General features: G+C 36.1%; 2 protein-coding genes across 3 annotated transcripts in view; one reads left to right on the forward strand and one right to left on the reverse strand.

Moving 5' to 3' along the window:
- The window catches only part of LOC127847286 (inversin-like), a 358,521-nt gene that overhangs the window by 109,041 nt on the left and 227,205 nt on the right, over positions 1 to 22,275 (forward strand).
- Positions 20,172 to 22,275, reverse strand: part of LOC127847309 (uncharacterized) — an 80,786-nt gene continuing 78,682 nt past the window's right edge. For both annotated transcript variants that reach the window (XM_052379156.1, XM_052379155.1), the window contains exon 2: positions 20,172 to 21,230. In XM_052379156.1, coding sequence (XP_052235116.1) covers positions 20,872 to 21,230 — 359 coding nt within the window. In that variant the 3' untranslated portion in view covers positions 20,172 to 20,871. The remainder of the gene's footprint in view (positions 21,231 to 22,275) is intronic.

Raw genomic sequence — 22,275 nt, forward strand, 5'->3', positions numbered from 1 at the left:
ACACTACGCAGCGCAAAACAACTTTGACGTGAGTGGTTAACTTATGTATCTGAGTTTTTTTAGCTCAACTGAGCACAACGTGCTCATGGTGAGCTTTTGTGATCACTTTTAGTCCGTCGTGTGTTGTGTGTCGTGAGCCGTCAACATTTGCCTTGTTAACTCTCTAGGGGCCACATTTATTGTCCAATCTTCATGAAATTCGGTCAGAAGATTGGTCTTAATGATATCTTGGATGAGTTTGAAAATGGTTACGTTTGCTTGAAAAACATGGCTGTCAAGGGGCAGGGCATTTTTCCTTATATGGCAATAGTAAAATCTTCTTAACACTCTAGAGGCCACATTTATTGTCTGATCTTCATGAAACTTGGTCACAGATTCATCCCAATAATATCTTTAACGAGTTTGAAAATGATGCCGGTTGGTTGAAAAACATGGCCGCCAGGGGTGGGGCATTTTTCATTATATGGCTTTTTTGAAACCTTGTTAACACTCTAGGGACCACATTTATTTTCCGATCTACATGAAACTTTCTCAGAAGATTTGTCCCACTGATATCTTGGATGCGTTCAAAAATGGTAACCTTTGCTTAAAAAACATGGCTGCCAAGGGGCGAGGCATTTTTCCTTATATGGCTATAGTAAAATCTTGTTAACACTCTAGAGGCCACATTTATTGTCTGATCTTCATGAAACTTGGTCAGAGGATTAATAATATCTTGGACTAGTTCGAAAATGATGCCCTTTGGTTGAAAAACATGGCCGCCAGGGGGCGGGGCATTTTTCATTATATGGCTATGGTTAAACCTTGTTAACACTCTAGAAGTCACATTTATTTTCCAATCTTCATGAAACTTGGTCAGAAAATTTGTCCCAATGATATCTTCGATGGGATTGAAAATGGTAACTAACCAGTGTCCGACAAATCCATTGCCCGGAGCCCGGGGGCTACCAACATTTTTCATCGGGCTACTGAAATTTTCCAGCTGACGCCCGCCGGGCTACTATAAATCTATAAGAGCGGTAGCCCGGTTTATTGACAGACATGCGTAGAATAAACACGCTGACCATGTGTTTGTACACTGTGTATTGCTTTGTATCCGATAACAAAGTGCAATCAATTAACTTATCAGTCACCGATCACTTGCAGTAATGTCTTAAACAGTAACAGTGTATTTTAATCATCCAATCAGAATCAACATTTGTCGTCTGCTAATAATATAATGAGAGCCGGTTTGATAGTTGGCCCACATGATGCAACATCATTTCGCAGTTTGGAATTCTTTGTTAACCGCAGCAATGAGTACAATGAGTAATTGCGACAACGTTTTTGATGTCGTTAAATATCCAAGGACGCCAAACATTAAATAAATCAAAACAATAGCGGATTCTTCAAACGCGTTAACGGTAACGAAACCGAAAATGAATATTAATGACAACTTTGTGAACGCGGTTAACACCTGCTAATTAGTTTGCATTGTCAATTAATAATTGGATGAATCGACTGTAAATCAATAATCCCAAATATGCCCGATTTATAATATTTTTAAAACCAAATTATGGGTGGGTAATATAGACGATAAGAGTCATAAACACAAACGTTTGAAATTTTCTAAAGTGTCAAATGAATTTCGGAATATGGTTCTATTTAAAGATATGATGAAATAAGCTCCCAATCAGGACCGTTGTATTGCAACATGCGTAAATAACCTGCCACGGTTTGCACGTGTTGTGTACAGCTATTTTAGGTTACAAAATTCTACATTTAAGAAATGAATTTCTTTGTCCTGATAAAAAGCGCGCGAAAATTGGCGTGGGTGTATTTATTTGTAAATAAAAATTTCGTAGCAGGTACAACATTGAGATCATTTAATTTCCATTAAAAGTTTCGTTGTGAATTTCAACTAAAGTACCGGGGTATCTCGCGAATTATTTGGCATTGACATTTTCTCTTAATAAAATATTATGTAAACACGCTGTATCGTTACCGTTATGCTGTATCAGTCCCTTCATTATTGAAACAATTGTTGTATTGTATACTGACTGCACACAAGTGTCGTAACATACGGATGCAATACGTAAATTCGGACAGTACTTAAAGTCGGACACAAGTACATGTAATTAATGATTTAATACTCTTGATTTCTTGAAACTCTGTATTTGTTGTTAAAAAGGGCAATTGCATTGATTAACACCATACGAGTCAATCGTATTGATCATCTAAACGCTTTATTTACGTTTACGACTTAACGTGCTGACCGAATTTAAGTACACATACATGTGCACATACATGTAATATCTACATGTAGTATATGATTTTCTTTGGTACATTTACATTTAAGTACACGGTGCCTGTTCTGTAACATTAATTTACAATATTGACTGTGTACATCAGACTACTTGCTGTTTTATGTATATGTATGTATACATATTATGTATATGTAAATAAAGAAATAAAATAAAGATGAAAACCTGCCTCTTATCATTCTGTAGGACAATTTTATGGGCTACCAAATATTTTTATTGGTAGCCCAGTGGGCTACCTGAAAAATAAGAAATTTGTCGGACACTGTAACTAACGTTTGCTTGAAAAACATAGCTGCCAAGGGGCGGGGCATTTTTCCTTATATGACTATATAGGGCTATAGTGAAATATTGTTAACACTCTAGAGGCCACATTTATTTCCAATCTTCATGAAACTTGGTCAGAAGATTCATCCCAATAATATCTTGGACGGGTTAAAAAATGATGCCCTTTGGTTGAAAAACAGTGTCGCCAGGGGGCAGGGCATTTTTCCTTTTATGGCTATAGTAAAACCTTGTTAACACTCTAGAGGCCACATTTATTGTCCAATAGTCGTGAAATATGGTCAGAAGATTTGTCTTATTGATATCTTGGATGAGATCGAAAATGGTTACGTTTGCTTGAAAAACATGGCTGCCAAGGGGCGGGGCATTTTTCCTTATATGGCTTTATATGGCTATAGTAAAATCTTGGTAAAACTCTAGAGGCCACATTTATAGTCCGATCTTCATTAAACTCAGAAGATTCATCCCAATAATATCTTGGATGAGTTCAAAAATGATGCGGGTTGGTTGAAAAACATGGCCACCACGGGGGCTAGGCATTTTTCCTTATATGGCTATAGTAAAACCTTGTTAACACTCTAGAGGCCACATATACATGTATTCTCCGATCATCATGAAACTTGGTCAGAAGATTTGTCTCAATAATATCTTGTTCTCAGATGAGCGACTTTGGGTGGGCCTTTCAGGCCTTCTTGTTTATACATCCACCTAATTTAAGCATGAAAATACCACATTTGTATGTTCTTCTACACAAAATGTAAATGTGAGTTCCTTACGCTGATGTTTTGAGATTACCAAACTGGCTAGTGTAAACATACAAGTCTTGCTCTGGGGAAACTGCGCTTTATTCAGGACGAAGCTTTCGGCGTTGATGGTATTTTTTTTTTAGCCCACCTGAGCACAACGTGCTCGTGGTGAGCTTTTGTAATCGCTTTTTGTCCGTCATCCGTTGTGCGTTGAGCTGCGTCAACATTTGCCTTGTTAACTCGCTCGAGGCCACATTTATTTCCAATCTTCATGAAATTTGGTCAGAAGATTGGTTTCAATGATATCTTGGATGAGTTCAAAAATGGTTACGTTTGCTTGAAAAAATGGCTGCCAAGGGGCGGGGCATTTTTCCTTAAATGTTTATATATGGCTATAGTAAAATCTTGTTAACACTCTAGAGGCCACATTTATTGTCTGATCTTCATAAAACTTGGTGAGAAGATTAATTCCAATAATATCTTGGACGAGTTAAAAAATGATGCCAGTTGCAGACCTGTTTACTTCTAGGGATTCGCCGTAGTTATACGGATTATTTGGCTAAACTACGCACTACTGATTTGTACTGAAAAACTACGGATCAGTCGATCAAAATGGTCAGAATTCAGTTTTTAACTGGTGGGGGTAGGGACAAAATTCTTTTAGTGCGGGATCATTTCAGAACGAATATTGTTATAGCATCGTCGGCATTCCGGACATTTGCGCTTGGTACCGATTTTATTTATTGATTTCTTATTGGTAAGCGGCTTGCACTGACATGAGCAGTAACTGGCAAAGTAAAGCACTGCAATATCATATTTTAAAACAACATGTTAATCAAATTATATATTGACTGCGTATTTGCTAGGTTACTGGTGACTGGTTTTCATTTTCTGCAGTCAAACAATATACATATTTTATTTCATTTAGAAATGATGTATCGCAACATGTTTTCGGACAGTCGTTTTCGGATACGCTGGTTTGTCGATTTTAATTTAATTTCGAAGTTCTTAATATCATTTGTTTAGAATGACAAATACACCTGCGGTGTTACGGATGATTTGGTTTATAATATTTCGCATTGTACTCATCAGAAATTGCACCTAGAAAGACTATAAAAAAAAACAATAAGCTAGGGCTCGGGGGGGGGGGGGGGGGGGGGGGGGGGGGGGGGGGGCTGGGCCCTCTCTACCCTTTATCCTACGGCTTAATTTTCCAGATTTCAAATTTGGGACAATTGACACCCCTGGTATTGGTTCACAAATTTAGACGAATATATACGATTTTACGTTGCTATTCAGTATACACATCTCTCTCTCTATTGCGGAGAATACCGACGATAGTCGATGTACCGGGATTGAGCACGCCTGTTTTTACACCAGTCCAAGATGGCACCAAGAAGACAAGAAATTGCGATTAATGGTGAAAATAATATATACCATTCAAATTAACAACGGATATCATATGGTCATTAGGGAATAATGTAATGCGTGTGTTAATTAACGCAAAATACTATGTTTGAGATAAAACACAACAAATATTTATCAGAAATCTGCACAGTGAATGTGCGTCACGGAAACAAGTGTTGGAAAATTGGTGTTCAGTCTACTCACAATGAGTATCATTCGAAAATGGAAAGAGACAAACATGATTTGATTTTTATGTTAGTGGATTTGTGTATACTCAGATTCATATGCATATTCTGCTTTATTATGTTTGTTACGCTGTACAGTGTAATGAAATAGCATTGAACTGAGGTTCTCAAGTGGAAGATATTGAAAGGTAAACAAATAAAATAGATTATTTTAACTCCATTTAATACATCATTAACACAACAAGAACACCAAAGGGTGTTTGTCAATATTTGTTTTTGTTTTCCCCTTATGATATTCAATTAAAAAAATACTGGATTAAATTAATAGCTCCTCTTAAAGAGCTTATGATCAAATGGTGTATTTAAGAATCTATAGATTATTGCAAGTTTAATATGCATGTGGATGAATATTAACTAAATATTGTCTTCATTGTAAGAAGACGTTAAAGACGCACTTTATAATATAAAAATGCTGTCAAACATGCACTTAAAAACAATTTTAATTCTGTTACTGATAATCATATTTATAATGCTTAATGTTTCCCAATTTCATGGTTTATTGCGCTATTTTATCCAATTCCATGCCTTTTCACGCTAATTTAACCAATCCAAATGGCACAGGCTGTAACAAATAAAAGCAAAAAATATCACGTAACAGATTAAATTATTAGCAAGTAAATTCATCTGATGCTTTATTTACAGTACAGCCAAAGCGGCACAAACATAATCCGCGGCTACGCCATGGCCAGATTATTAGTCTGCGGCGGCCGAATCGTGTATTCACGCGGCGTATCGCCATGGCACTCGGCATCGATCCGCGCAACGATGCCGAGTCTGTATTAACCTCGCGTACTTTCGCAGAGTAAATCCGCCGCATACATACGCGGCGGATCGAGTGAAAAGATATCCACCTACATGTACATACATGTATGTGTAGCGTAGAATTAATGACGCGCAACTGTTTATGTTTCGTTCGATTATCATTATTATATTTGTAATCCGAAACACACTTCAGAATTTTAATGCTAACGCGTCCTTTGGCAAATTCTAGCGTCAAATAAACAGTGCTAAAATATCCTTTGTTTCATAAAAAGCGCTCGAAAATTATGCAGACATGTAGAACGTCGTTTGGAAAGTTTGGGTGTATTTTGTGTTGTATAAATACATGAACATCACGTCAGGCGTAAATCGCGCGTTCAGTGGAGAAAAAAAACGCCCGATTAGACGTTATTTCACCATCTCTATAAATAGTAACAAATGCCCAAATGTATTTGATACTTAAGGAAATATCGAGAATGTTTGTGTATCGTAAATATTTACCAGCATTTGCTTTAAAACTGGAATATACGGGATTATCGGGTAATTAGTAGCGATATTAACTGTATGATATAAACTGTATAATATGAACAAAATAAAACGTGTTTATATACGCATATTCAAACAATAGTTGTAATAAGCTGATAATTAACAAAACTACAAATACGTCGTCACCATCTTGATTATTGATGTGGCTTCAAACTGCTAATTTTCTCAGCTAAAATATAATAGCAGAATCAACATGCAATTAATTTATAAATCCACTATATGCTGGAGCCTTGACCACTTGTATGTGCGAAAACATAATAACCTGACCTTGTTTATGTGTGAAATACATACGCTACGGGCGGGAAACAAACTTAATAATTTGCCAGACACATTAACTATGCTTACATGTATATGCTAATACAATCCGTGCACAAAACATTTATTATGATTTTAATTATAATTATAATTGTTCTTTCAAAATTTGGTAACTACATGTAACTAATAATTTGGAAAAAAAATTCATGATCGCATCGACTCGGCATCATGTCGCGGACCGCGGCATGCCTCGGCGGACAGATGCGAAGTTTCGCGGCGAAATGCGACTTGCCGCAGCATACTGACGCGGCTTCAACGACTGACGCGGCATCGACTCGTTTCGCCTTGCCGCCGCGGATCGCGAAATACGTTTGTTCCGCTTTGGCTGTACTGTACCATTAAACTGATATGTGAACCAGTCATGGTGTTTTAATGCTCAAAATGATTGAAAAGGTTAAAACTACTGACAACAGCCCAACACTACTGAGAGATGCCCTCCATACTACTGAGAAGCAATCGGTAGGGTAAACGCGGTTTTGCAGTTGGTTGAAAAACACGGCTGCCAGGGGGCCGGACATTTTTCCTTATATGGCTTTAGGAAAACCTTGTTAACACTCTAGGGGCCACATTTATTTTCTAATATTAATGAAACTTGGCCAGAAGATTTGTCCCACTGATATCTTGGATGAGTTCAAAATGGTGAGCTTTTGTGATCGCTTTTAGTCCGTCGTGTGTTGTGTGTCGTGAGCTGTCAACATTTGCCTTGTTAACTCTCTAGGGGCCACATTTATTGTCCAATCTTCATGAAATTTGGTCAGAAGATTGGTCTTAATGATATCTTGGATGAGTTCGAAAATGGTTACGTTTGCTTTAAAAACATGGCTGCCAAGGGGCGGGGCATTTTTCCTTATATGGCTATATATGGCTATAGTAAAATCTCTAGAGGCCACATTATTGTCCAATCTTAATGAAACTTGGTGAGAAGATTCATCCCAATAATATCTTGGATGAGTTCGAAAATGATGCCGGTTGGTTGAAAAACATGGCCGCCTGGGGGCGGGGCATTTTTCCTTATATGGCTACAGTCATGCGTGTGGATGCGACCACTTGTATTAAGCGACCTTTGTCTTATGCGACCGTTTTGAAATCCCACGGAGCTTTTTTGCTTTATAATGATATACTATTAAGCGACTATTGTCTTATGCGACCAGCGACCGCTGATTTTTGTGTATTTTGATGTCCTAATCTTGAATTAAGCAACCATTAGGAGGTAAAATTGGTTAATCTATTGATCTTTCAGGGACAAATCCGTGTTAATTGTTTATCTAAGCCGATAAGATGCACTGTTACACCTCTGCTTTGTTTTCACACCAACCTTTATGATCATGCTTTGTCTCGTTGACCGGTTCTGACCGGTATTGTTGTAGACTGCGTATCAATTTATTTAGTTGAATAATAGGGGAACGTATTGCGCACAGTCTACAGCTTAAATAGTTTACTATGTGGAATGTTAAGAGACAACGCCGATTTTTCTGGAGTATAGATAACAGGTGCAGAAACAATGCACTGTACGCGACAAACATTTCCTGAGAAGTGCGGAAAATAAACTATTAATCGGCAACATCTGTCGAAATCCGTACATTACCAATTTGTAATTATGCTAATTAGTAGATATTTGTTAGCCAATCACATTGTTATTTACTTAATAAATTTTCCAATCAGGTCTGTTTGTTTGTTTTCAACTGACTTGTCTTAATTTGTTCAACTCATTATGTATCATAATCAAGTCAGATTTCCTTAAGCGTACATGCAGAAATTAAAATGTCAAAACAAAAAAGTGTTAATATTGAACTAGAAAATTTGAGTTTTGGAATTGTCAAAGAGTAAAAGTTCACGTAAAATCGCAGATGAGTTTTGAGCCGGTAAAACTCAAATTTAGAACATTCTTAAGCATAAAGCCGAGGTGCTTGAAGACGTGGAAAATAATGTGTCAGGTGAAAAAAAAACGCGCGAGGTGCACGAGGAACGTTATTTATAGTCCGATCTTTATGAAACTTGGTCAGAAGATTCATCCTAATAATATCTTCGACAAGTTCAAAAATGATGCCGGTTGGTTGAAAAACATGGCCACCACAGGTGCGGGGCTATTTTCCTTATATGGCTATAGTAAAACCTTGTAAACACTCTAGAGGTCACATTTATTTTCCGATCATCATGAAAGTTGGTCAGAAGATTTGTGCCAATGATATCTTGGATGAGTTCGGAAATGGTTTTGGTTGCTTTAAAAACATGGCCACAAGGGGCGGGGCATTTTTCCTTATATGGCTAAATATGGCTATAGTAAAACCTTGTTAACACTCTAGAGGCCACATTTAGCGTCCAATCTTCATGAAATTTGGTCAAAAGATTGGTCTCAATGATATCTTGGATGAGTTCGAAAATAATTATGTTTGCTTAAAAAGGCTTCCAAGGGGCAGGGCATTTTTACTTATATGGCTATAGTAAAATATTGTTAACACTCTAAAGGCCACATTTTCTGTCCGATCTTCATGAAACTTGATCAGAAGATTCATCCCGATAATATCTTGAACGAGTTAAAAAATGATGCCAGTTGGTTGAAAAACAAGGCTGTCAGGGGGCGGGGCATTATTCCTTATATGGCTATAGTAAAACCTTGTTAACACTCTAGAGGCCACATTTATTTTCCGATCTTCATGAAACTTGCTCAGAAGATTTGTCCCAATAATATCTTGTTATCTCAGGTGAGTGACTAAAATTCAGTTTAGGCGGAAAAGGTTGTCCCTGATTAGCTTCTGCAGACTGCAGAATGAGGCTCAACTTTAGCCACATTTCTCAAGCAGTAAAATTAAAACTTCAAATATGTAATCATTTTTTATGTGGAGATGTGCAATTCACTTTGTTTATCTCCAATGATTCACATATATCAAATAATTTGTCTTTGAACATAGCTTACAGCTTTAGTAAACTCTTTCCCACTCAGAAAATGGCCATATGCAACCAGCAAAGAACCAGAAAAGCCTGCAAGTAACTTGCAGTCTGTTCTGGTTAAATGCTGTTTGGTGCTCATCAGTATCTTAGGGTTGGAAATGGAGCCTTTAAAACTCAAATCTATAAGGCAATGTCTTCAATTTAAATTGATGTTCTTAGGGATTACACGTCAAAATGTGTGGTATACGGTTAAGTTTAATGAAGCTAACAACTGTAGTTAAGTTAACAAGCATAAGCCATTTAAAGGAAGTCTGTTCTTTGGGAAAAACTAGTCTAGGCAGAAAGTGTCATCCCTGATTTGCCTGTGCAGACTGCTTTATTAAGTCAACAAGTCTAGTCTAGGCTGAAAGTGTCATCCCTGATTAGCCTGTGCAGACTGCTTTATTAAGTCAACAAGTCTAGTCTAGACTGAAAGTTTCATCTCTGATTAGCCTGTGCAGACTACTTTATTAAGCCAACAAGTCTAGTCTAGGCTTAAAGTGTTGTCTCTGATTAGCCTGTGCAGACTACTTTATTAAGTCAACAAGTCAAGTCTAGGCTGAAAGTGTCATCCCTGATTAGCCTGTGCAGACTGCTTTATTAAGTTAACAAGTCTAGTCTAGGCAGAAAGTGTTGTCTCTGATATGCCTGTGCAGACTGCTTTATTAAGTCAACAAGTCTAGTCTAGGCAGAAAGTGTTGTCTCTGATTAGCCTGTGCAGACTGCTTTATTAAGTCAACAAGTCTAGTCTAGGCAGAAAGTGTCATGCCCGATTAGCCTGTGCAGACTGCTTTATTAAGTCAACAAGTCTAGTCTAGGCTGAAAGTGTTGTCTTTGATTAGCCTGTGCAGACTGCTTTATTAAGTCAACAAGTCTAGTCTAGGCTGAAAGTGTTGTCTTTGATTAGCCTGTGCAGACTGCTTTATTAAGTCAACAAGTCTAGTCTAGGCTGAAAGTGTCATCCCTGATAAGCTTGTGCAGACTGCTTTATTAAGTCAACAAGTCTAGTCTAGGCTGAAAGTGTTGTCCTTGATTAGCTTGTGCAGACTGCTTTATTAAGTCAACAAGTCTAGTCTAGGCTGAAAGTGTTGTCCCTGATTAGCTTGTGCAGACTGCTTTATTAAGTCAACAAGTCTAGTCTAGGCTGAAAGTGTTGTCCCTGATTAGCTTGTGCAGACTGCTTTTTTAAGTCAACAAGTCTAGTCTAGGCTGAAAGTGTCATCCCTGATTAGCCTGTGCAGACTGCTTTATTAAGTCAACAAGTCTAGTCTAGGCTGAAAGTGTTGTCTCTGATTAGCTTGTGCTGACTGCTTTATTAAGTCAACAAGTCTAGTCTAGGCTGAAAGTGTTGTCCCCGATTAGCTTGTGCAGACTGGGTTATTGAATCAACACGTCTAGTATAGGCTGAAAGTGTCATCCCTGATTAGCTTGTGCAGACTGCTTTATTAAGTCAACAAGTCTAGTCTAGGCTCAAAGTGTCATCCCTGATAAGCTTGTGCAGACTGCTTTATTAAGTCAACAAGTCTAGTCTAGGCTGAAAGTGTTGTCTATGATTAGCTTGTGCAGACTGCTTTATTAAGTCAACAAGTCTAGTCTAGGCAGAAAGTGTCATCCCTGATTAGCCTGTGCAGACTGCTTTATTAAGTCAACAAGTCTAGGCTGAAAGTGTCATCCCTGATAAGCCTGTGCAGACTGCTTTATTAAGTCATCAAGTCTAGTCTAGGCTGAAAGTGTCATCCCTGATTAGCCTGTGCAGACTGCTTTATTGAGTCATCAAGTCTAGTCTAGGCTAGAGTGTTGTCTCTGATTAGCCTGTGCAGAACTGTACGGGCTCATCTTGGACAACACTTAACACACATGTATTAAGCTCCTGATTTGTTGTTCAGGAGACGGTGGAAGTGTTCCTGTAAAGGGCAAAACCTTTACTTGGGAATTGGTGGCTGTCATTTTGGCAAAATGTATACTGTCTGAGACTGGGAACAAGGCTAAATAACGCTCCAAATCTGACAAAACAATCACTGAATAACGTATAGCTTTAGTTAAGTTAACAACCATATCCCATTCAGGACACGGTGGAAATGTTCATTTTCCAATCTTAAAATGTTGTCGCTGATTAGCCTGTGGGGACTGCACAGGGTAATTTGGGATGACACTTTAAACACAAGCATTAAGCCCCATTTTCTCATTCAGGAGACAGTGGAGGTGTTTCTGTCTCGCGCCAACGTGACAGACGAAGCAGACGTGGAGGGCAGGACGGCGTTCATGTGGGCAGCGGGCAAGGGGGCTGACCAGGTGTTGGAGACCTTCCTCAAACACAACGTGGACATACAACAGGTCGACAAGAACGGTGGCACAGGTATGCCCTTGACATTTCACATGTGGTCTTTATATATGACATGTGGTCTGGATGATGCACATTATTTTGTCCTTGACATTTTATGACGTTTCTCAAACACAACGTGGACATACAGCATGTCTACAACAACGGCCGCACAGGTATGGCCTTGACATTTCTCATGATGACCTTGACATTTGACATGTGGGTCCTTGAAATTTCACGTGTGGAACCAAGTCATCTTTCAATAAGACCAGAACAAAATAATAACAAGGGACAAAATTGTCACAAAACCAGGTTTTCATTGTGAAAAAAAATCTGATAAAAGGAGAAAACTCAAACTGAACTTTTGAAATGAACAAACAAAATTAACCCCCTTTGTATGTTTGTTTTAAAAAAAAATCTATTTTTAGTCGTGGCAACCTTGACATTGGAGATATTGACGTGATTCTTTCGTGCGACACACACCGTCCCATGATGGTGAAAAAATGTGCCAAATGATTTTAAAATCTCACAATGAATGACATAGTTATGGCCAGGACAAGCTCATTTATGGCCATTTTTGACCTTTGAACTCAAAGTGTGACCTTGACCTTGGAGATATCGACGTAATTATTTCGCGCGACACACCGTCCAATGATGGTGAACAAATGTGCCAAATGATTTTAAAATCTGACAATGAACGACATAGTTATGGCCCGGACAAGCTTGTTCCGCCCGCCCACCAGCCAGCCCGCATTCGCCAATCTAATACTGTAAAACCATTAAATTTCGTGTGGTACGAATTTTTCGTGGATTTTGTTGTTCCACTGAACCACGAATTCAAGTACCAACGATATTTTATACATTCTTTTAGCCGAAATCTGCCATTTCCGATTGTCATTTCCGACATTTTCTTTTGTTTTCAGTTATCCGAGATATTTGTTTTTTGTAATAATTCAGTAGGTCACATTAAACAATTTCTTGATTAATTAAAATATTTCCGAATTGAAAATGTTTTCTTCCACTGAATCGTTTGCGACCTGTGTCAATAATGCTTCAGTCATAGACTGAGCCTTTGCAAGGTCGGGCAAGCCTGCTATAGTAGGGGAACGTGTCTGAACTGTTTCCGTGTCCAACCATTTGGAAGAGACATTGTTTGATTGAGATATGCTAGTTAATACAATATGTTGTTTTCTTGATAAGTGTCTGGGTAATAATACTTTTTACGTGACGTCGTCAAATTAACAGTTTGCAGATTTATCACATATGTTAATTAGTGCCAATTAAAGTTAAAAGAGATATAACGGTTTTCACACGTGTATTTTGGGGACCTTATTACTTAATTGTTACTACTAAGAGACAGATTGCGCTGAGAATTGCAAATATTGTCAAAACAACATTGATGGCAATTAGCGAGCAGGGATCTACATGTGCGCCGCTTTATCGATCTTTTCGACAATTATTGGCATTTGGCAACACTTTCATGCTTCAGTGCACATTAACCCCAAGTCTTGCTGTCAACACAGATTAGCAGATTAAGCTTCGTTATTACTATGGTTGTTTTAATAAAAGTTTAATAATTATGACGGTCAGTATTCCAAAAAAAAATTGAAATCCACGAAATTACGTGTCAACGAATTTGTTGATTTTTATTAAACCACGAAATTTCATACCGACGAATTTCTATACGTTTACAGTAACCAGTTTTTTCCTTCGGAAAACCTGGTAAATAAAAGAAGACCAGAACAATATTAATAATCGCTCTGTGAAAACTGGACTAAATTTGTAAAGTTTTGTCCAAGATTATCTTGTGCTGACTGCATGGGGACGACACTTAAATGTTACATTGATATTTCACATGATGGCCTTGAAAATTTGTAAAATCACTCATAAGGATTACAGACAGACATGTCAAATCTGACCACAGTATTGAAAAATATAATTCTTATTTGAGTTGCAAACGTATAAGTCAGAATGGTAGAAATTAAAATAAAACAACCTTGCTTTATCCCTTTTTTTTACTTTTAACAACTATTTGTTGGTCTGATAGTTGGCTGTTTAGTGCTCTCATGGTCCAGGTTGTTGTTCCCCCCGCCATCGGCAGAGGGATATTGTTTTGGCGTTGTCCATCCGGCCATCTATCCGCCCATCTTTCCGTATGTCCGGAGTCATATCTTGGAAGTGCTTTGACGGATTTCATTGAAACTTGGTATGAGTATATATATGGATACTAGGATGATGCACGCCAAATGGCATTATACACCATCTGATAAAAACAGAGTTATGGCCCTTTGTATCTTTAAAAAAATGCTATTTGAGTGTCAAATATAACACTTTTGTGTCCAGAAGCATATTGGCGGGGATATCAATTCAACGAAATGGCTTGTTGTTTTTGTACATGGAGGGTGTAAAGCCTCACCATTTTATTAGGGAAAAAATAGCAGAATATCTCGGATTTGGGGTTATATTTGAGCGCCTTGTTCGCTGTTTGGGGGAAAATATCAACAACTATGAACAACATTCACACTTAAGTTTTATTGTTCAATGTACTAATTTTATTTTAATATTTATACATTTTAAAATCATCAATTTCACTAACATGCTACTACAGTACAGAGTGACACACATTATACAGCAGAATATGAATATGAATCTGGTTATGCACAGATAAACTTACATATAAATGAAACCATGTTTGTCTTACCCATTTACAATAATAATCATTTTTAGAGCTGCTACAATATATTAGTATATAGCGCAATACGCAATCCGCATATTGTATTGCAATACGATCTGCTTTTACATGTCATACTGTAAAATTTCAGATGAAGTTTATGGAAATTGGAAAAAAAACAACACAATTAATTACATCATAAAAAATGTAAATTGATGTCATTATCAACAGAAGGAATAATGATCAATTTTTGTTTTACGTAACAGCATTCTGATAAATTACACGACCGGCTTTTAAACATCCACAATTCTCTTTCGGGTTATTATTCTTCTTGTCGACTTTTATAATAGTTCTCAAAATGGCAGACGAAACGAACACCGAGTTTGACTTTATAGACAATTTCAAGGGAAAAAGTGTTGTTCAACAACACAATAAACATACAATACAAAAGTTATGTTCATGTAATTAAGTTGTTTTTGGTGATTATCTGGTGAGTTATAATTCTGGTACAAGTAAGCAATATATTGCAATATATTGCAATACGGGTATTTGAACTGACAATATATTGCAATAGGGTTTGAGCGTATGGTTGCAGCACTTATCATTTTAAATGTTGTTGTTTTTTTTAGAAAAGGCTGAACTCCAATTAACAAACACTAACTTTATCAGACATTCATTCACTGTTTAAATTTATTATAAATATTGTTTGTATCTAAGAAGTATTCTCCATTGTTGACAGACACAAGCATTTTATTAAGCCCTATTATTTATAACATGTCCATCTCAAATTCGATTTGATTTCTCATTGTTCAGAGATTTGATTTTTTTTCTCCATTTTAAGCAATCTTGGAATAATGACCTATGAAACATGTATGCGTAGCAACGTAAAATCCTATATGTCTGACTACATTCTTGAACCAAAAGTTAAGTCATTATGAGTGTTGAAATCATTAGATATTTACAAATGTAGTTGTTTTTATGTCCCCCACTATTGTAGTGGGGGACATATTGTTTTTGCCCTGTCTGTTGGTTGGTTGGTTGGTCTGTTTGCGCCAACTTTAACATTTTGCAATAACTTTTGCTATATTCAATATAGCAACTTGATATTTGGCATGCATGTGTATCTCATGGAGCTGCACATTTTGAGTGGTGAAAGGTCAAGGTCAAGGTCATCCTTCAAGGTCAGAGGTCACATTTATGTGGCCAAAATCGCTCATTTTATGAATACTTTTGCAATATTGAAGATAGCAACTTGATATTTGGCATGCATGTGTATCTCATAGAGCTGCACATTTTGAGTGGTGAAAAGTCAAGGTCAAGGTCATCCTTCAAGGTCAGAGGTCAAATATATGTGGCCCAAATCGCTTATTTTATGAATACTTTTGAAATATTGAAGATAGCAACTTGATATTTGGCATGCATGTGTATCTCATTGAGCTGCACAATTTGAGTGGTGAAAGGTCAAGGTCATCCTTCAAGCTCAGAGGTCAAATATATGTGGCCCAAATCGCTTATTTTATGAATACTTTTGCTATATTGAAGATAGCAACTTGATATTTGGCATGCATGTGTATCTCATGGAGCTGCACATTTTGAGTGGTGAAAGGTCAAGGTCAAGGTCATCCTTCAAGGTCAAATATATGGGTCAAAATTGCTCTTGTAATGTCACTTCTGCAATATTGAAGCTAGCAATTTTATAATTTAAATGCATGTGTATCTCAGGGAGCTGCACTTTTTGAGTGGTGAATGGTCAAGGTCAAGGTCATCCTTCAAGGTCAAACGTCATATAGGGGGACATTGTGTTTCACAAACGCATCTTGTTAATTGTTAAATATAAAGGCAATTATTGGGGAAAAGCCATGACAGAGGAGAGAAATACCTATAGAAAATACACACTGCAGTTCTCAATGAAGGACAAAAATGATGAATGGAACATTATAACTTAAATGACAAGGTTCAAAAAAAAAAAAAATGGCCCTTTGATAATGGCTATGAATTGTTTGGTTAAACTGTATAGTTTTGAAAAACTATCCCTAAAAAGCTATTTATAATGCTATTCTTGTTGTCATTGCTACCAAATCAAGTATGCTGCATGGTTTATTCCATTATTTTGCAAAAAAGGGGGAGATCAGATGCACCTTTACAAAAAAGATATTGGAACTGATAAGAAATTTGTCCTTAGGTATTCAATGTATGAAGAAGAACATTCTAGAAATATTGTTGAAATACTATGAGTATATTTTCCATAGCATGTAGATTTATAAAAAATAAAACACAGTTTCCCATTTTATTTTTTAAATAGGCAAAATTTAAAGAACTGTACTGTATATATAAAATTATATGAAGTTAATGCTATGATAGCAATTTGACAAAGCAATATAAATTATAGACGTATAGATTGCAGTCATTTTCTTGTTTTTAGTGATAAGTTTTCGTTGTTTAACAGCGGTCTTTGCAAAACGCTGATAAATTTTCTAGAGCACAGCAGAAATGCCAAAACTGGGAACGAGCACAAGAACTCATATCATTTAATGACGTTGTGATACGCAAGTTGTTAATTTCTTGTTTGTCAAGAAAAAAGCCTTATACATTTACTAGAACATTAACATTTTATTATAACCATGTTTTTAAATTTAATTTGACTGCATTATCACGGATCTGTAATAGCAGGTCTAGTTAAAAAATCCTGTAGAATCTATTATTTTTCATGAATAATTTTCTCAAAGAATATTCTAACATGATCGTTTACTCTTTGAGCGGCCAGTATTGAATGTATGAGTAGATGACTGACATCACGCACACAATTTAGACTCTGCCCACTGGTTGGCAAAATATGGTGTTTTCATATAAGCACGTATAGAACAAGTTAACATTATCATAATTTATATACACAATTATTCAAGACATTTAGTATTAGTTTACTCATTGATGTCTGCATAAAGCGTTAGTGTACAAGAAAATGCACAAACGATAATAGTGTCATTACTAATTGCTTTGACTGAGTAAGAAACAAGTATAAAATACAATCTTCATTCTAGGTATTATTGTTGTTTTCCGTTGACTCATTTTAGCAATCAATTTTGTAGAAGTAAAACCCTCAGAAATCTTACTATTTTCAGAATAAATTAAAGTGAATGTACTTAAACAAATGAGATGAAAACAAACAACAAATATATATAGATGAATTCAAGGCACACTCAATTTATCTAAATGGAATGGTATTTGTCTGGGAAAACTAGCACTGGTGACACAATTTTTGATTAATTGAATGTCTAACCTAAATGTCCTGCGTTCAGCTCATGATAATCATTGAATAGTCATAAATCTTGTTTAAAGAAGTTTCTTGTCAAGCAAATGGGATAATGTCAACAGAACTTTTAAACCCGCTGACTGCGCACTGACATTGATAACCTGCAAGATGTAATGTCTTGCATTTACAGAGATGCCACAATTGCAGCCAGAATGCTGGCGTTTGTCAAATAGGTAGTTCATTATGTTTGAATGTAAATTAGGAACAATAAGGAACAATAAGGAACAACAACCTGCTACAATATAAACCAGTGCACAGAATGCAATATAATACTAATTTTTATATATGATAACACAGCCTGCACATATAAACACTCTGACAAATATAAAGGGTCGCCTTTGCGTAGTGGATATGGTGTCTGCCTAGCGACCGGGAGTTGACGGGTTCGATCCCCATCGTAGGAGCGTTCTTAAGATCTTTTCAATACATACCAAGTACTGCTTCTAGGGCCATGAAACAGACTCAAGAGCGTTTAAAATAAGCCTAAGGCTTTCTATGCGATCGAGCTAAAATAAATAGGTTTAAACTAAACTAAATATAAAGGGGTACACACAAAAAGAATTTATTTTGACAAGTGTCAAACTGCTGTAGCTGCTTATAACATATCTAAACTTTATCAAATAGTTTCACACTGTAAAATCGGGTTCTTTATACATGTAGCAAAATCCTGTATTGCTGCATTTTTAGCTCATCTATTTTTTGAAAAAAAATTATGAGCTATTGTCATCACCTTGAAGTCGGCGTCGGCGTTGGCGTCGGCGTCCGGTTAAGTTTTGCGTTTAGGTCCACTTTTCTCAGAAAGTATCAATGCTATTGCATTCAAACTTGGTACACTTACTTACTATCATGAGGGGACTGGGCAGGCAAAGTTAGATAACTCTGGCGTGCATTTTGACAGAATTATGTGCCCTTTTTATACTTAGAAAATTGAAAATTTTGGTTAAGTTTTGCGTTTAGGTCCACCTTTCTCAGAAAGTATCAATGCTATTGCATTCAAACTTGGTACACTTACTTATTATCATAAGGGGACTAGGCAGGCAAAGTTAGATAACTCTGGCGTGCATATTGACAGAATTATGTGCCCTTTTAATACTTAGAAAATTGATGTTTTGTGTTAAGGTCCATTTTATTCCTCAAGTATCAAAGCTATTGCTTTCATACTTGCAACACTTACTAACTATCATAAGGGGACTGTGCAGGCAAAGTTATGTAACTCTGACTGGCAATTTGACAGAATTATGTGCCCTTTTTATACTTAGAAAAGTGAAAATTTGGTTAAGTTTTGTGTTTAGGTCCACTTTATTCCTACAGTATGAAAACTATTGCTTTCATACTTGCAACACTTATAAACTATCATAAGGGGACTGTGCAGGCTAAGTAATGTAACTCTGACTGGCACTTGGACGGAATTATGGGCCCTTTATACATAGAAAATTGAAAATTCCGTTAAGTTTTGTGTTTTGGTCCACTTTATCCCTAAAGTATCATAGATATTGCTTTCATACTTGGAACACTTGCAAACTATCATAAGGGTACAGTTAAAAGACCAGTTGCATAACTCTGGTTGTCATTTTTACGGAATTATGGCCCTTTTTGACTTAGTAACTTTGAATATATGGTTAATTTTGTGTTTCGATCCAATTTACTTCTTAAGTTTCAAGGCTATTGCTTTTAAACTTCAAATACTTTCATGCTATCATGAGGTTACTATACCTGGCAAGTTGAATTTTACCTTGACCTTTGAATGACTTTTACTCTCAAGGTCAAATTATTAAATTTTGCTAAAATTGCCATAACTTCTTTATTAATGATAAGATTTGATTGATGCTTTGACAAACTACTCTTACCTGACATACCATAATAGACTCCACCCAAACCATCCCCCGTGCCCTCCCCCCTCCCCCGAATCCCCCCCCCTAATTTTTTTTTTAAGATCATCTCACAAATGACCTCCACACCCTCACATTATACCCCCCCCCCCATTTTTTTTTGAAATGGTTAAAAACACAAATATTTATTTTTATTATTTTATGTTTGAAATACTGTCCAACCATCGCACCCAAGAAACCTCCCCTCCCCCCACCCGAATCCCCCCCTATTTTTTTTTTAAGATCATCTCACAAATAACCACCACACCCTCACACTATACCCCCCCACCCCACCCACCCCCCCACCCAAAAAAATAATATTTTTTTTGAAACGGTTAAAAAACACAAATATTTATTTTTATTATTTTATGTTTGAAATAACGTCCAACCATTGCACCCAAGAATCCCCCCCCCCCCCCGATTTTTTTTTTTGCATTTTTTCGCATTTTTGGAAGATAATGTAATAAATGTCCACACTCCCACTCTATACACTTCACCCCTCCCTCCTTTGTGATTGAAAATGAGAGTCCCTTCACCTTTAAAAAGAAAATAGATGAGCGGTCTGCACCCGCAAGATGGTGCTCATGTTCATATTGGTCATGCTGATTGAACATTTATTCAATTAGGTCTACTTGCATAAATTATCAAAATTTCATTGGATATTAATTCAGATCGAAACCTTTGTTAGACAGCAATGCTGAAACGTAATTAAATATTACAAAAGAAATGTTTTTTCAGCGCAAGAAACAAAACATGATACTTCAAATTCAAGGATTTTTTTTCCCAGTAATCTTAAATAATTTTTTAATTTATGTAAAAAGAAATGACTGCCTATATATAGATTCAAAATATTATTTATGTTATGTAAATTACAGACATTATATTCTGAACTATCATTTGTCTAGCAGTTCTAGACACCTTGTTAAGTAAAAGAGTAATATAAAACAATTGTAATAGATGCAACAATATAATATATTCTATAATAGTTCTTATGATCCCAGAAAGTCTTTATATTCTTTCAACTAATGACATTATTTCTTTACAAAATAAATGCATCTGTAATAATACTAACATTGTTGTAGTATTATAACACAAACATATTTTTATGCACAACATAATTCCATGGCAATAAATAATCTGAATCATCAATCAGGATACATGTAGAATTATGCTATTGCACTTTGAACACCAGGATACTGTTGTTGGCGGCATAAAGTCCCACAAGGATGGACGCAGTGTGTCTGTTGTAGCAGACTGACCGTGGGGACACCATTCCATCCTTCTTTGTAGCAATAGTGGCCAGCTTCTTTCTGCCCTCATCGTCCACCTGTATGATAGTGTGTGACGAGACTTTATAACATACCAGCACCTGGCCTGCAGGTGTCACGTGTACATCACATGGGTCATGTAGTGCACGGTCAGTGAATGTGGCCAGGACTGAACCATCCCTGGCCAGGGTGAGGACCTTGTTATCAGAGATGTTTGTGATGTACAACTTGTCCCCTGTGGGACTCACAGCACACCCCACTACTGCAAAACAGAGTAACATCACGATATTGAAATATACATTTAGTAGATAAATAGAAATCTTATTTAAACTGTATAAAAAATGGTAAAGAACAGATACACTATAATAATAATTATTATTAAAGTTGTGTTTCAGTGTTTTGTTTTCTCTTTATGTTGACTTGTTTATATTTGACGTGTGTTTGTGCTTTAAGATTTGAAGTCTTTCACCAAAGCATGGAAGGAAACAATACTTAATAATGTGTGTTAGTTGGTGTAACTGCATGCAGTTATAATAAATTTACCAAACATGTACACATGATTAAACATTCATTAACACACATTGAAATATTTTACATGACTATCATACAAAATAATAAATATAGATATGATTGTTATTGAAATTGAAAAAAATGTTTTTATCAATAGTTGATAAAATTATTAGTAAACACCTTTTATTGAAAATTTAAATTCCAAAAACAACAATAAAAAGCTCAGGTTACAAATAGAAAAAAGAAGGAATGTGGTGTCTACTGTGAAACCAATATGATTCAACCGACATTTGTATAGTTGCCGTTCAATCACAAATTAAAATTAATTTAAATGATTAATTTTATCACACACATCTCACAAAGTGTTATTGTATGATTAATGCTTTTTCTGTAAATTAAAAATTTATTAGAAAAAAAAACAGGTTACAAATAGTGAAAAGAAAAAGAAATGCAGAATCTACAATAATATCCATATGATTCAACAGAAATAATTTTTTGTAGTTTCCGTTCAGTCACAAAATAAAATGTATTACCAAGTTTTTTTCCCCAAAGTCTTATATAATTATCAAACTTAAAAAAACTACACAGTTTTTAAGATCAAACGAATAGCCCTGATTTAACTTATCCATGAAATTTAATATCATTAAAATAAATTTAATTCACATACATTTCTAGACATGGCATAAAGGGATTGTGTAAATTTAAAAAAAACTTTTCTTTTATACCTAATGATAAAATATGACATTTCTGCAGTGAAATAACAGCAGTGAAAATAAACAAATAAAACCGGTGAAAAG

This window comes from Dreissena polymorpha, chromosome 10 (genome assembly GCF_020536995.1).
Source record: "Dreissena polymorpha isolate Duluth1 chromosome 10, UMN_Dpol_1.0, whole genome shotgun sequence".
Lineage (NCBI taxonomy): Eukaryota > Metazoa > Mollusca > Bivalvia > Myida > Dreissenidae > Dreissena > Dreissena polymorpha.